Here is a 17,561-nt window from a genome sequence, read left to right as displayed (position 1 = left end):
TCTGTACTTCGATAACAGAACTTTGGAACCTCTAAAGCTATGGCCAGCTCCTTTTAAACTAATCCCTGATCTTTGAATGCCATCCATTTTCTTGACATAGCCACGTCCTAAGCTCCTTACTAATCCCAGACCCTTGTGCATCAGAGAAAATGTCCCAGCACCATAAGGTGTGTGTTCACATCCTCGGACTGGGGTGGGCAAATCAAAAGGGGAACTCAGCTGTGACCTGCAACCCAGTTGAGACTGTGACGTTATATCCAAATCTTACTGCTCCTCAGTACCGAGTGACTGAGACCAAAAACCGACAAAATCCCCCAGGATTTGTAGCTGTTAAATAACTGATGGGTCACTTTTGTGATCACTGGTAAAATAGCTGAATATGGGTGGGCGGGGGGGGGGGCGGGAGGAGGAAACAAATCCAGTAGGAATGTACTGATGTTGAGAACATGCGATTCAGTGGGAAGTGGGGGGTTACAGAAAATCACAATATGGCTATATTTTCTAGGGACACATCCCTCTAGTGTGATGGTTGCCTGACATACAATGATGCATTATCAAGCAATGTAGTTTCTAATTCTATTAAAGCAACAACCCTTTCTCTTCTATTTACAATACAATCAGAATTTTCTCACTTATACAATGCAGCTGTGGAGGCATTGCTGCTGAGAGGAAAAACTTGCTATGGGAACACATCCCTCCTTCCGCTTAATAGCCACTATATTAGGTACACTCCAATACCTAATATAGTCGCCACTGAATGCATGTTAATGGTCTTCTGCTGCTGTAGCCCATCTACTTAAAGGTTCAACATGTTGTGCATTCAGAGATGCTGTTCAGCACATCACTGTTTTTACGAATCATTATTTGAGTTATTGTCACCTTTCTGTCAGCTTGAAACAGTCTGGCCATTCTCCTCTGACCTCTCATTAACAAGGCATTTTCACCCACAGAACTGCCTCTCACTGGAAGTTTTTTGCACCATTCTCTGTAAACTCTAGAGACTATTATGTGTGAAAATCCCAGAAGATCGGTAATTTCTGAGGCTGCGTCCACACTACGCCGGATAATTTTGAAAACGAAGCTTTTTCTCTTCATCTTGACCCTCCGACCGCATTGAAACGGCGTTCTCATCCCCCGAAAACGGAGCTTTTCTAAAACACTCTCCAGAGTGTGTAAGTTTGAAAACGATTGTTGCGCGTTGTAGTGCGGATGGGGTAAACGGAGATATTTAAAAACGCTGTCATGGCAACACCACAACAACAATGCTTTTTCTGCTTCTGCTTGGTACTGCGCAAGCACTGCCGGACAGCTGTTATAACGCGCAGTCGGTGTGAACGGTGTGAGAGTTAAATTGTAAAGTGAGCTTTTTTGACTAGATCCCCTAAATTGATTTGATTGAGTATTAATGTCAGAAATACTGCGCAGGTCTGGCGGCAGAAGATTCCACTCTCTTGTTGATCTTGGGTAGAGGACGGCTTCATGTTGTTTACTTTATTGTCTACATTAATAGCTTGTTTGGAGTTAAACATCTCTATGTTCTCGACTGCTTTGCTGACTTTATAGTCATTTGTAATTCGCAGAAACAGCTCGACTTCATTGTCTGTCTAAACAAAGAAGTCTGGTCTGCTTTTTCCCGCGGAGGTTTTCTTTGTATTCCTCGAAGACATTGTTGAAAACATTCTTTCACTGTTGTTGGTACTCTAGTTTTTGACCAACGGAAATAACAACGCCACCGTGGAAACATAAACATTATACCGATTCCTCTTCGCTTGTTTTCTGTAGATGTGTCTGCGCATGCCCAGTAGGAGTAGATTCGTCCAAATATCCGTTTTAATGTGGACGGAGATATTTTGAAAAACACCTAGTGTGGAACCGGCATTTTCAAAATTATCCGGTCTAGTGTGGACGTAGCCTGAGATTCTCAAATTACCCCTCTGGCACCAACAATCATTCCATGGTCAGTCACATTTCTTACTCATGCTGATGTTTGGTCTGAACAACAACTGAACTACTTGACCACATCTGCGTGAATTTATGCATTGAGTTGCTGCTACATGATTGGCTGATTAGATACTTGCGTTAATGTGCTGGTGTACCCAATAAGATGGCCACTGAGCGTATATTGTGGGACTTGATGGAGGGAATAAAGGTTTGCCTTATGGAAAATGGATCGCAGTCTCCATAGCACGGGGGTACACTGTATTCATTGTCTCTGGGTTTCAACAACTTGCGCAATCTCCAATATTATTTACATTTGTATAGCCTTTAATTTTAACTTCTCCTTTCACTAACTTTGACTAGGCTATTTAATTACAGTAGCTGAGCAATTGTCCTTTCATTATATTCATATCAACTGTTGCTTGTATTATCTGCCACTATTCCCTTGTGCTATTTGCTGTTAGCTCTTCTACCCGTTCTGCTGTTATCAATTTCTGCCTCAACCCTTAAAAACAGCCTTAGTGAAATTTAACTGTTGGTTTGTGGCTTAGTCTTTTTAAATGTAATTGGATCATGTTATGGTTAATATTCAGTTAGTATTTTTTTTGTTAGCTGCTGATTATTTCTGGGTCATTACTTGTTACAAGTTTTGGCATGGATTGTGGTTTTGTTATTTTAAGTACCTTCAGTTCCAGAAAGTCCTCATGAATAAACTGAAGAAATTTGCAAACTTTGGGACCTGAGCTATTCTGCATCAAGGAATAGCAGCAGACAAATTGGGCAATCATTTATGTTCCACAACTTAATGAGCTCCTGGTTGATTTAAATGTTAATCGATCTCATTTGGCCCCATATCCTTAATATCTCTGTATCCTATTCTGCATGAATAATTTGGATTCAAGGAATGGTTTTGCATTGAAATTAATGTGGCTCAGTTTTATAGTTTATTTAATTTAATGTTCATGTCAACATGGCCAACTAATTGTGCTTTGGCAAACTTAGTGTAATACCCATATGTCTATCTACCAATTAGTAAACTTTGAATAATTAAAACCTCAATATACATTCTGGTGGAACACCATCAGTCTTTTCTTTCTAATTGGTACACTTGCATGTTATTAAGTGAAAGATAACAGATTGGTTTTTGTCATTCTCCCGAGATGACCAATGCTCTGGTGTCATTTGTGTTAGATGATAGTGTAGAACATTACTGAATAGATAAGCTGTTAATGTCATTTCTACTATTGTTTTATTCTCTTATTTATTTAGTTTTATTGGATACCATTCACATTTTAGAAATTCATCTTCACTCTCTCATGAGATCAAAATGTTTTAAGTACTTAGTTAACTTGTTCTTAATTATATGCTTCATTAGCTTTCCCATAACATGTTGGGTGAACATTTCCTGTCTTCTCCATTTTCTTGAAGAACAAAATAATTTGTAATGTTTCAATTGGAATTCTTGAGTTGAGAGTGTTTTGGAAAGTTAGAACTAAAGTATTTAAATGTCACAGCAACTAAATTATTTCACCACAAGTAGCTAACAAAAAAAACCTGTGTAGTGAAGAAAGTGGTAAATTGGTTTATTATTGTCACATGTACTGAGGAGCACTTTGTTTTTTTATGCCATTTATACTGTTCACTTCATTACACCCGTCCATTAAGGTAGTATTACAGGAAATGATAAAACAATCAGAATAAAGTGTTAGAGTTATAGGGAAAGTGCACTGCAGGCAGATAAAGTGCAAGGTCAAGATTCCATTTATTGTATTAGTGTACTGTTTAGTGGTCTTAGAACAGTGGGATAGAAGGTATTTTTAAGTTTAATATGTTTTCATGATTTTCTATCTACTACCCAATCAGAGGGGGAGAAGAGTATGTCTGGGTTGGCGGGTGGGGGTGGTCTTTGACTATTCTGGCTGCTTTACCGTGGCAGCAGGAAATACTGACAGAGTCCATGGAACAGGGGTTAGTATCCATGATTAGCTGAGTTGTCCCCACATCTTTCTGTTGTTTTGTGCAGTCTCGGGCAAAACAGTTGCCATTCAAAACCATGATGCATCCACATAGGATGCTTTCTTTGGTGCATTGATTAAAACTGGTGAGAGTTTAATTTAACCTCCTGAGTGTAGGCACTGGTGTGCTTTCTTTGCCGTGGCATCTACATTAGTTGGGCAAGGATAGGTTGTTGATGTTGACTCCTAGGAACTCAAAGCTCTTGACCTTAGCACCAATACTTTCCTTTGTGCATAGGATAGTTCTTTTGCCTCATCCAGTCCATACTCCCAGTCCATTGTATGCTTAAAGCATTCCTAGGTAACTGAAACTGAACTGAGAGCACGTGGATATGGAGTGGTTTACTGGTGTCCTTCCTACCTTCTAGGATTATCCTGCAGTGTTCTCCCTGTTGTCCCAAGCTCTTAGTGGTTCTTAGTTCTACCAATTGCTTTGAACAGGGGGAGGCATCTTGATTTTTTTTTTACTTGTGTTATTTCCTACTGGTATACTTGCTCCTTCAAGCAATTTATGCAACAATTTAATATTGGGACCCTTCTTGCTAGACTTTGATGTACTACAGTCATACAGGACTGTTTCTCAATCAAGATTCTAACTAAATCAAAACACAGTAACCTTGGCATTTATTAATCTATGAAAAGTCTTTGCTCTGAAAAAAATGTCAACACCTCTTGTTTTTATAAGCCAGATAACCCAGGTTTGCCTTAATACCTGGTCATGTGTTTGATCATGTTTGTGCAGCACTTATGCTGGTGTCATTTTTGGTGATTCATTTCAAAATTTCATTGAGGTATATATTCTCAAATCTCTTACTTTCATTTTTGTATAGTTCCTCAGCATTAAGTAGACCTTTGCACTTTCATGTTCAAAACAAGGAAGCATAAAACTGAACAAGAAAAACTGGGAATGTATGACTTCCGTAACATGACATGTGCATTCACATGCTTTAATTAAGTATTTCAATTAGACCAGTCAATCAGTGCAAATAGTAGAAAGGTGACCATGATTTTGGTCAAATTAGCATTACTGAATTCTCCCAGCAGCGCTCTGAATATGCACCACCCCAACCAGTCTGAACTTGCACTGACATGAATATCTCCAGCCCTCCCGGTGTGTTAGCTCTACCAGATCCAGGGATTCATCTTCCATGGTTAAATATGAAATATTTGATTAGCCAGTTTATAATTTCAGGAACCTTTTAATTTGTGCAACAACTGTTAGTAATGAGTTTGCTCTTCCCTTTGCGTCTATTTCAAGACTATCTTCTATTTTTTATAAATCCCTCTTTAATTTTTCCTGCCCATGCAAAGCTTCCTTTCCTTTTTGTCCACTCATCTTATTCCCTGCCCTGTACCTTTTAAAACCTGTCACTTATCTTAACTTTTTCCAGTCTGATGAAAATAGTTTTCAGACACTGCCCAACACCAAGAATTTCCTACTTTTTCTGTTTTTAATATTGCGTCCTTTTACATAGAAACATAGAGAACCTACAGCACAATACAGGCCCTTTGGCCCCCAGAGTTGTGCCGAACATGTCCCTACCTTAGAAATTACTAGGCTTACCGATAAGCCCCATATTTTACTAAGCTCCATGTACCTATCTAAAAGTCTCTTAAAAGACCCTATCGTATCCGCCTCCACCACCGTTGCCAGCAGCCCATTCCATGCACTCACCACTCTCTGTGTAAAAAAAAACTTACCCCTGACATCTCCTCTGTACCTACTCCCCAGCACCTAAACCCACCTCCCCCTCATACCCCATCCATTATTTATTTATATACACGCATTCTTTCTCTCTCTCTGTCTCTCCTTTTTCTCCCTCTGTCCCTCTGACTATACCCCTTGCCCATCGTCTGGGTTTCTCCCCCCCTCCCCCTTTTCCTTCTCCCTGCGCCTCCTGTCCCATGATCCTCTCGTATCCCTTTTGTCAATCACCTGTCCAGCTCTTGGCTCCATCCCTCCCCCTCCTCCTATCATTTTGGATCTCCCCCTCCCCCTCCCACTTTCAAATCTCTTGCTAGATCTTCCTTCAGTTAGTCTTGACAAAGGGTCTCGGCCCAAAACATCGACTGTACCTCTTCCTAGAGATGCTGCCTGGCCTGCTGCGTTCACCAGCAACTTTGATATGTGTTACCTAAAACTTGTGTCCTCTTGTGGCAACCATTTCAGCCCTGGGAAAAAGCCTTTGACTATTCACACGATCTATGCCTGTAATCATCTTATACACCTGTATCAGGTCATCTCTCATCCTCTGTCGCTCCAAAGAGAAAAGGCTGAGTTCACTCAACCTACTCTCATAAGACATGCTCCCCAATCAGGCAACATCCTTGTAATTCTCCTTTGCACCCTTTCTATGGCTTCCACATCCTTAGTGAGGTGACCAGAACTGAGCACAGTACTCCAAGTGTGGTCTGACCAGGGTCCTATATAGCTGCAACATTACCTCTCGGCTCCTAAATTCAATTCCATGATTGATGAAGGCCAATACACTGTACGCCGCCTTAACCACAGAGCCAACCTGCGCAGCTGCTTTGAGTGTCCTATGGACTCAGACCCCAAGATCCTTCTGCTCCTCCACACTGCCGAGAGTCTTACCATTAATACTATATTCTGCTATCATATTTGACCTACCAAAACGAACCACTTCAAACTTATCTGGGTTGAACTCTATCTGCCACTTCTCAGCCCAGTTTTGCATCCTATCAATGTCCCACTGTAACCTCTGACAGCCTTCCACAATACCCACAACACCTCCAACCATTGTGTCATCAGCAAACTTACTAACCCATCCCTCCACTTCCTCCTCCAGGTCATTTATAAAAATAACGAAGAGTAAGGTTCCCAGAACAGAACCCTGAGTCATTCCACTGGTGACCAACCTCCATGCAGAATATGACCCGTCTACAACCACTCTTCTCCTTCTGTGAACAAGCCAGTTCTGGATCCACAAAGCAATGTCCCCTTGGATCCCATGCCTCCTTACGTTCTCAATAAGCCTTGCATGGGGTTCCTTATCAAATGCCTTGCTGAAATCCATATGCACTACATCTACTGCTCTTCCTTCATCAATGTGTTGAGTCACATCCTCAAAAAATTCAATCAGGCTCATAAGGCATGACCTGCCCTTGACAAAGCCACTCTGACTACTCTTAATCATATTATACCTCTCCAGATCCCTCATTTAACCATATAACAATTACAGCACAGAAACAGACCATCTCGGCCCTTCTAGTCCGTTATTTCTTTGTTTGTTTCCTATTTGTGAAGGACCATGAGAATTTTTACCATATTAAAGGTGCAATAGATGCAAGCTGTTTTGTTTTAATCAGAAAGCCTGTCCATGTCAAAGCTGCTGTCTTGTTGCATTTACAAACAGGGTGGTAATCGGGTTGCTTTTTGGTGGTTTCAGGTTGCTTTTAGGGATGACTACTCTGACCCATTTGATGCCAAAAATGAATTGAAGAATAAGGTTGTAAAAAAGAGAGAAATAGAAAATAATGGATACATGGAACCTTATGAGGCACAAAAGATGATGGCAGGTAAGAGCATATTGTGCAACTCATTTCAGTAGATTTAATTGAACTGCATATATTCTCTTGTATATGAATCAAACCCTGGCTAGCTCATTGACAATTTTATTTCTATTAACAATTCTTCTTTTGTAATTCTCCCCCACCCCTTCAAGTATTAATAATGTTTTATTTTGAAGTTTACGAGTAAACCTACTGTACTTCTAGTTGGTGCATTCCAGACCACAGTACCTTGGATTATTTTACCTAGAAAGGGATCTTGCCTTTTTTTTCACTAATGAGTTGCATCATTATTTTCTGCTTAACTATTTTATGTTGGAAATTAATTCTTATGTAGAATCCTCTGCATGTTCCCTATTAACACTCTCTTCTGTAAGAACAGCTGTAGCCTTTTCTGGACTTTCCATGCAACTGAGGCCCTGCATCATAAATATCATTTATGTAAACCTCCTTTGAAAAGACCTTGAAAACATTCCTAAACACTAATGTCCAGAATTTTACCCTACTGCTCCATCTGAAGCCCTGACCTGCGATTTATAACTCACACAGATGAATGTAACTTCCTGCTTCGCTTCTTCTCTGTTTTATAAAGCTAAGAATCCAATTCTGATTTGTATTTACTGTTACTGCCCTATCACGTTGCACTCCAGGTCTGTTTGTTAGTGTAACATCCTTGATTGTATAAGTTAAATGGTTAGACTTCCTATTTAACTGTGCATTTATTAAAAAAATGATAATATACAGTAGTTTTGCATATGGTCACCAAAACAAATAAAATCTTAATACAGGTTTCCCCCGCTATCCGAAGGTAGAGCGATCCTATGAAATGGTTCGTAAGTCAGAATGTTGTAAAGTGAATAAGCAATTACCATTTATTAGTATGGGTTTTGAGTGTTCCCAGACCCAAAAAATAACCTACAAAATCATGCCAAATAACAGATGAAACCTAAAATAACAGTAACATATAGTAAAAGCAGGAATGATATGATAAATACACAGCCTATATAAAGTAGAAATACTTTTCTACAATCATTGCTGCACACGAGATAAAGCATGTATTTAAGCAATGCCAGCTAGAATACAGTTCCGGGGGAGGAGCTTGGCTGCTCGGGCGCGCGCTGCCTTTGTTCATAACAGTGAAGACACCTGTTAACGAAAACAGGTAACTAATGTAGGTCTTTCGTAACAGCGAGGTGTCGTAAAGCGAACGTTCGGGAAACAGGGGCCACCTGTACAGAGTATACCAGAGCAGTCAAGTGAGTAACAGTGTGTATAGATGATACATTCTCTAATCACAGTGCCAAAATGTTTAGGGTAGTTGATGGATGTCGATCAAGCATGCTGTTACTTCTGGATAGTGTCAATCTGCTTGACAGTTATGAAGTGAAGAATATTCCATCGTGCCACTTATTGCCCAGAAAGGCTGACAGTGTCCCACGATGAGTTGTTTGCTGTAGGATATCCCACCTCTGGCCTGCTCCTGGAGCCACGGTATTGTTACATAAGAACATAAGAAATAGCAGCAGGAGTAGGCTATCTGGTCTGTCGAACCTGCTTCATCATCCAATAAGATCATGGCTGATCTGGTCATAGACTCATCTCCACCTACCTGCCTTTTCCCTATAACCCTTAATTTCCCTACTATTCAAAAATTTATCCAACCTTGTCTTAAATCTATTTACGAGGTAGCCTCCACTGCTTCATTGGACAGAGAATTCCACAGATTCACCACTCTCTGGGAAACGGATTTCCTCCTCATCTCCATCATAAATCTGCTCCCCTGAATCTTGAGGCTATGTCCCCTAGTTCTAGTCTCATCTACCAGTGGAAACAACTTTCCTGCCTCTATCTTATCTATCTCTTTCATCATTTTATATGTTTCTATAAGGTCTCCTCTCCAATGTGTACAGTCCCAGGCGACTCAATCTCTCGTCATAGTCTAGCCCCCTCATCTCTGGAATCAACCTGGGTGAATCTCCTCTGAACCGCCTCCAAAGCTAGTATATCCTCCTTCAAGTAAGGAGACCAGAACTGCATGCAGTACTCCAGGTGCGGCCTCACCAGTACCCTGTACAATTGTAGCATAACCTCCCTGCTCTTAAATTCAATCCCTCTAGCAATGAAGGCCAACATTTTATTTGCCACCTTGTTAGCCTGCTGTACCTGCAAACCAACCTTTTATGATTCATGCAGAAACACTCCTAAGTCCCTCTACACAGCAGCATGCTGCAATTTTTTACTATTTAAATAATAATCTGCTCTTTCATTTTTCCTTCCAAGGTGGATGACCTCGCATTTACCAACATTGTATTCCATCTGCCAGACCCTTGCCCACTCATTTAACTTATCTATATCTCTGCAGACTCTTTGTATCTTCAGTACAATTTGCTTTTCCACTCAATTTAGTATCATCAGCAAACTTAGATACATTACACTCATTCCCCTCTTCCAGATTGTCAATGTATATCATTAGCAGTTGCAGGCCCAGCACCGACTCTTGCGGCACACCGCACACCACTGATTGCCAACCAGAGTGACGGTCCTGTATCCTAGCTGTCTATTTTATATTAGTTAACCAATCCTCTATCCATGCTAATACATTGCCCCCAATTCTATGCATCCTTATGGATGTCTTTTTATGTGGTGCCTTATCAAACGCCTTCTGGAAATTCAAGTAAATAACATCCATCTGTTCCCGTCTATCCACTGCATTCATTATATCCTCAAAGAACTCCAGTAAGTTTGTAATACAGGACCTGCCTTTGCTGAATCCATGCTGCATCTTCCTGATGGATCCATTTCTTTCCAGATGCCTTGCTATTTCTCCTTTAATGATAGCTTCAAGCATTTTCCCAACTACAGATGTTAAACTATCTGACCTATAGTTAACAACAGGAATTCTGCAGATGCTGGAAATTCAAGCAACATACATCAAAGTTGCTGGTGAACGCAGCAGGCCAAGCAGCATCTATAGGAAGAGGCGCAGTCCACGTTTCAGGCCGAGACCCTTCAGTCCTGACGAAGGGTCTCGGCCTGAAACGTGGACTGCGCCTCTTCCTATAGATGCTGCTTGGCCTGCTGCGTTCACCAGCAACTTTGATGTATGTTGACCTATAGTTACTTGCCTTTTGCCTAAATCCTTTATGAACAGTGGCGTGACATTCACCGTCTTCCAGTCCAACCGGGATCTGCCCAAAGTCCAGACAATTTTGGTAAATCATCGCTAAAGCCTCTACTGTAACTTCTGACATTTCTTTCAGTACCCTGGGATGCATTCTATTAGGACCAGGGGACTTGTCTATCTTCAGGCCCACAAGTTTGCTCAACACTCCCTCTTTAGTGATAGCTATTGTATCGAGGTCCTCACCTTCCATCTTCCAGTTTCCCACTACTCTAGGCAACTTTGTATGCACAAGCTTTTAGTTTAATGCCTACTTATATTTCCTTAGTTTTCCACGGCTGGCTCTCCCCACCCTTAACTGTCCTTGCTTTTAACTGGAATATACTTCTGTTGAACACCGTGAAAAATCTCTTTGAAAATCTTCCACTGTTCCTCTTCTGTCCTACCATATAGCCTGTGTTCCCAGTGCCAAATCCTCCCTCATTCCTTTGTAGTCTCCATTTTTTAGGCATAATAGTTTTAGTTTGAACCTCCATTTGTTTCAGAAGTTCAATCATACTGTGAACACTCTTTCCAAGAAGATCCCTAACTATAAGATCACTAATTTTACCTGTCTTATTGCACAGGACCAGATCTAAGATAGCACGTCCCTTGTAGGTTCAGTAACGCTGTTCAAGAAAGCAGTCACGGATGAATTCTACAAAGTCCTCCTCAAGACTGTCTCGGCCAACTTGGATTCACCCAATCTATGTGCAAGTTAAAGTCCCCCGTGATAACTGTTGTTCCGTTCTTACATGCCTCAGATATTTCTTTGTTTATTGCCTGTGCCAGTATAATGTTATTATTCGGTGGCCAATAGACAACTCCCAGTAATTTTTTTTCCAACCTTTGCTATTTCTAATCTCTACCCAGATGGATTCAACATTCTGCTCCTTAGATCTTGCATTTGTCTCTCACTACCGCCCTGATCTCATCTTTAAGAGTGCTACCCCACCTCACTTACCTTCCTGGTTACCCTTCCATATTACCTGATATCGTTGAATATTTAATTCCCAATTCTCTCCACCCTGCAACCACGTCTCTGTAATGGCCACTAAATCATACCTCTTTGTACTGATTTGAGCTGCAAGTTCACTGACCTTATTTCAAATACTATGGGCATTCAAATAAAGTGCCCTTAACCTCATTGTGTTTTTAAAATTTTGTAATCTTTTACTCTTTTGCACTTGACTTTTCTTCACTCCACTCCTACTTTTCTCTGTTTTTATCTTTTGTTTTTTCTTTATTTTTATCCAAACTTTTTTGCTTTGTACATACTTCTCTAATTTGTTGAACCCACCCCTGTACTATTTAGTTTAAGACCCTAACCAGAGCCCTAGTTATGTGATTCGCTAGGGTCCAGGCCCCGTCATGGTTCAGGTGGAGCCCATCCCATTGGTACAGCTCCCTCCTTCCCCAATACCGTTGCCAATTTCCCACTTCTCACACACTAATCCTTGAGCCACGCATTTAACTCTCTAATCTTCTTGACCCTATGCCAATTTGCACGTAGCTCAGGTAGTAATTCAGATATTACTATCTTTTTGGTTCTGCTTTTTAATTTGGTCCTGAGCTGCTCAAGTTCCTTCAGCAGAACCTCTTTCCTCCTCCTACCTGAGTTGTTGGTACCCACATGGACCACGGCAACTGGATTTTTCCCCTGCCACTGAAAATTCCTCTGCAGGTCAGATAAGGTATCCTGAACCTGAGCAGCAGGCAGGCAACACAGCCTTTGGGACGCTCTATCCTTGTGACAGAGAACTCAGCCTATTCCCTTGACTATAGTATCCCTAATTACCACTACATTTCTTTCTCCCCTCTTGAATGGCCACAGTTAGTTGCTCATCCTTCCTACAGCCCCCACTGTCAAGCACACTGGAAGCAAAGAATCTCAGACCTGTTGGACAAGCTGAAGGGCTGAGGCTCCTCCAGCACTGCCTCTTGCATCCCACTACCTGCCTCACTGGCAGTCACACTGTCTTGTCCCTGACCACAGATCAAATTTGAGACAGCTAATCTAATGGGTGTGACTACAGAGAATCCAGTTAACTCTCCCCCCTCCCTGATGTGCTGCAAAGTTTGAAGCTCAGATTTCAGGTCATCAACTTTGAGCCTGAGTTCCTGGGGCAGCCAACACTTGCTGCAGGTGTGGTCATCAGGAACCACAATAGGGTCCACCAGCTCCCAGATCATACAGCTGCAGCACATCACCTGATCCTGCATCATCCCTTTATTTACTTAGCTGTAATTTAGTGACTTTTTATTCAACCACTACAAAAACCTTACTTGCTACTTACCTGTGCCTCCTCGCCAAAGCCTCAAGTTCTCACTCCTAAACTGGTCCCCTTACATAAGGGTCACTCTACTTTGACCTTGCTTTACTTTTATTTGCTCCTGCTAATAAATTCCGAATTGATTGGTCCGCCGCTAATGCGCCAATCCCTGCGAAACACTCCTTTTTTTAAGCTCTTCTCCCCGACCTGTGTGAAGCGCTCTCTCGCTCTCTCACTCTCTCTCTATTGGTCTGGTGCTGACGTTCCTAGTCCAGTTGAATTTCTAATTAGATGCTGTCTTTCAGCATATGGATAAGGAGGAACTGTTACTGAAGGTCAAAGAGGTTAGATTTCATTTTGTTAGACATGGTTGCTACTCAGCTCTTTTGTGGTGCAAATGTTATTGCCACTGTTAAATATTTTGAAGTCTTGCTGCATGAAGGCGTAGGCGACTTCAGCTTCTGAGGAAAAGGGCGTGGCATTAAACATTGTGCATCCAATCATTTGTAAACATCCCTACTTCTGAACTCATGATTGAGGGAAGATCGTTGAAATTGCAGCTGCAGTGATTATCCTAGTTTATTGCCCAATAGAACACCTGCAGTAATATTGGGAAATGTGACAATTGACCTGTGACATCCACAGAAAATTATCGTTGTGTGAGCTACAACTCTAAACACTGGATGTTGTCCTATTGCTTTTAGTTTTACCAAGGTGTCTTGATGTCAAACTTGATCAAGTGCTGCCTTGTTCCACGCCACCAGGTTCAGAAGCGGTTATTACCACTCACCATCAAGCCCTTGAACACTAACTTCATTCACCCCAACACTGAACTGATTCCATAACCTATGGACTTACTTTTAAAGTCTCTATAACTTGTGCTCTGAATATATATTGCTTATTTATTATTAATTTTTTTTTGTTGTATTTGCACATTGGCTGTTTGTCTCTGAAATGTGTGGTTTTTCATTGATTTTACTGTGTTTCTTTGTATTTACTGTGAATATCCACAAGAAAATGACTCGGGGTAGTATATGGTGACATATGTACTTTGATAATAAATTTACTTTGAACTTTGATATCAAGGGCAGACTCTTTCACCTTGTCTCCAGAGATCACCTATTTAAAGCATAGCCCAAATAGGTGCTGTGCTTTAAATGTCTTGTCATGTTGATGCAAGCTTGAAGTGCTATTTGGTTGTAATGTATTGTCATGTTGATGCAAAGTGCTATTTGGTTGTATTCAGTGTGAAAATCAAAGTACATTTACTATCAAAGTATTTGGCGCATGGCCAAGTGGTTAAGGCATCGGTCTAGTGATCTGAAGGTCACTAGTTCGAACCTCAGCTGAGGCAGCGTGTTGAGTCCTTAAGCAAGGCACTTAACCACACATTGCTCTGCGACGATGCCGGTGCCAAGCTGTATGCCCTACTGCCCTTCCCTTGGACAACATCGGTGGCGTGGAGAGGGGAGGCTTGCAGCATGGGCAACTGCCAGTCTTCCATATAACCTTGCCCAGGCCTGCGCCCTGGAAACCTTCCAGGGCAAATCCATGGTCTCACGAGACTAATGGATGCCAATACGCCTGAGATTTGTCTTCCTTATGGATAGCCACTAAGCAAGAAGAACCCTGTCAAAGAAAAAAAACATCAACTCCCTCCCATGTGCAAAAAAAGCAGATCTAGCAAACAGCAACAAAAAAAAAGAGCAAAAGCATAGTATATAGACACATGATCAAAAAACTACAACATAACTTCCTGACTTTTGAGCTCAGTGCCTCAACTAAAATAGCAAGCGTGCCATGTGCCGCCTTAACTACCCTATCAACCTGCGTAGCCACTTTCAGCGAACTATGAACTTGGATTTCATGATCCCTCTGCTAATCAACACTATTAAGGGTCTTGCTCTTAACAGGTTACTGTCTCTTTACATTTGATCTACCAAGGTACAACACCACATTTGGCTGGGTTAAACACCATCTTCAATTTCTCTGCTCATATTTGTAACTGATATATCCTATTGTATTCTTTTCCAGTCATCTATGTTAACCGTATCACCACCAATCTTTGTTTCATCTGCAAACTTACCCACCCATCTATACATTTTCATCCAGATCATTAGTAAACATATCAAACAGTAGAGGTCCCAGTACAGATACCTGCAGAACACTATTAATCTCAGACCTCCAGCTAGAATAGGTCCCTTTGACCACTACTCTCAGTCTGAATCCAAGCAGCCAAGGCACCATTGATCCCATGCATCTTAGTCTTCTGGATGAGCCTCCCATAAGGGATCTTGTCAAATACCTTATTAAAATCCACGTAAACGACGTCTATAGCTCTACCTTCATCAATCACTCTTGTCACCTCATCGAAAACTCAATCAAGTTAGTAAGGCACAACTTGCCTCGCAGAAAGCCATGCTGACTCACCCTAATTAGGCCATGATTTTCCAAATCTCATAAATCCTATTCTTATGAACTCTCTCCAGCAACTTCCCTACAACTGACATGAGACTGAGTGATGTATAGTTTTCAGGATTATCCCTGGTTCTCTTTTGAACAATGGAACAACATTAGCTACTCACCAGTCCCCTAGGACCTCACCTGTGGTTAGGAGGTTACAAAGATATTGATCAAATCCCCAGCAATCTCATCACTTGCCCCTCAATAACCTGAGTATATCCCATCAGGCTCTGGGGACTTATCCAATTTAATGTTCTTTAAGAGACCCAATGTTACATCCTCCTTTACTTCAAAATACCCGAGCATTTAAATACCCATGGTACTAATCGTCCTATGCTCCACATCCTTCTCCTTGGCAAGTACTGAGGTAGAGTACTCAGTAAGGACCTCACCCACAACCTTTGCTCCTAATGTTGTCCCATCCTCTCCCTTGTTATCTTCTGGCTCTTGATGTATGTATAGAATGCTTCGGGATTCTCTATAATCTTTCTTGCCATGGACCTTTCAAAGCCCATCCTGGCTTTCTAAATCCCCTTGAGTTCTTTTCTAGCTTTTTAAAAATAAAAATAAAGGGCTCTATTTAATTCTAGCTTCCTAAGCTTTACATATGTTCCCTTTTCCTTCTTGACTAAATACATCACCTCCCTCAACATCAAAGGTTCTCTTACCTTGGCATCTTATTTTTGAGTTCTACCTATATAGTCTCAGTGGTCGAGCCCTCCATTATGTCTCCTCAGAGTGCAGCTGTGATATTGTCTCTGATTAGCAGTGCAACTACCCACCTGTTTTACTTCCCTCTTTCTCTTTTCTAAAACATCAAAACCCTGGGACATTAAGCACCCATTCCTTCCCTCCCTCAGCCGAGTCTCTGCATGGCCACAACTTCATTGTTCCCTTGTACTGATCCATACTCTTAAGTTCATCACCTTTACCGATAATGATCCTGGTATTAAAATATACACACTTCAAACTGTCACGTCCATTACTTCGCTCCTGCCTGTTTTTACTGGCCCTGACATCTACCTTGCTCTCCATCCCTCCACTTTCTGACCTGGTGCTCTGGTTCCCATCCTCCTGCCAAACTAGTTTAAACACTCCTGAGTCGCACTGGTGAACCTTTTGTCCAGGATATTGGTTCCCCTCCAGTTAATGTGCAACCCATCTTTATTGTACAGGTCCCCCCTGGGCAGAAGAGATTTCAATGATCCAAACACCTGTAAAGCTGCCCCCAGCATCAGTTCCTCAGCCAGTCATCTATCTGTCCTGTCATCCTATTCCTGCCCTGACTAGCATGGGGCACTGGGAGTAATTCAAAGATTACTGTCTTGGAGGTCCTGTTCTTCAGCCTCTTAGCAAACTCTCTGCGCAGAACCTCTTCTACCTATGTCAAGACCTCTGGTTGCTCAGCCTGCCCTTTGAAAATTTCTGCAGCCACTCTGAGATATCCTGGACATTAGCACCTGAGAGGCAACGCATCTTGACTTTCCTTAGGCAGCCACAGAAATTCCTGTCCGCCCCCCCCCCCCCCCAACTATCAAGTCTTCTATCACTATCGCTCTAATTAATTTTACCCTTCTTTGAATCATGGAGCCAGCCACGGTGCCACTGGCCTGGCAGCTGATACTGTGCCCAATGTCAACCCTCCCCCAGGCAGTATTCCGAGCCCTCAGCAACAGCCCTCACCTGTTGCTGAGGGCAATGGCCACTAGGAGCCGTGTACTCCTCTTACAGTTCTTGGTGATCACCCATTTACCATCTGAAGACTGCATTTGGGGAGCGACCACTACAACAGCACAACAATCCAACTATTGAGGCAAAGATTACCTGTATGTTGGGCCAACAACCGAGAAGGGACACATTTTATGCTAAAGGCTCAAGTGACTGAAGTGCCGCTAGCCTCTTCTATGGGTGCTGAGGTAATTTAGCTCTTTTCTCAGTTTATACAGTAATGGATGTGGAACTTGATCTTTAATATGTCTGTCCTCAAAGTAACAATTGATCTGTCTATACAGACCTGCACATTGCTGAACATTCTCCTTAATGGTTTGTGCCTACCAGCGTCATGCTCATTATTTAGTTTTAATCAGGACAGGATATGTGCTCAACTCTTATCAGTCATTTTAGCAGGGGCATACAGCTGCAGAGAGGAAGCGCCAAGTACCAGTACTGGCACAGTGAAAG

General features: G+C 41.8%; 1 protein-coding gene across 1 annotated transcript in view; it reads left to right on the top strand.

Annotated features, from left to right (window-relative positions):
- The window catches only part of LOC134347080 (SH2 domain-containing adapter protein F-like), a 123,778-nt gene that overhangs the window by 12,458 nt on the left and 93,759 nt on the right, over positions 1–17,561 (top strand). Inside the window, exon 3 of the mRNA XM_063049188.1 lies at positions 7,364–7,493. Coding sequence (XP_062905258.1) covers positions 7,364–7,493 — 130 coding nt within the window. The remainder of the gene's footprint in view (positions 1–7,363; positions 7,494–17,561) is intronic.

Source organism: Mobula hypostoma, chromosome 5 (assembly GCF_963921235.1).
Source record: "Mobula hypostoma chromosome 5, sMobHyp1.1, whole genome shotgun sequence".
Classification (NCBI taxonomy): Eukaryota; Metazoa; Chordata; class Chondrichthyes; order Myliobatiformes; family Myliobatidae; genus Mobula; species Mobula hypostoma.
The sequence above is the reverse complement of the archived record's forward strand: the minus strand, read 5'-3'. Positions and strand labels throughout refer to the sequence as shown.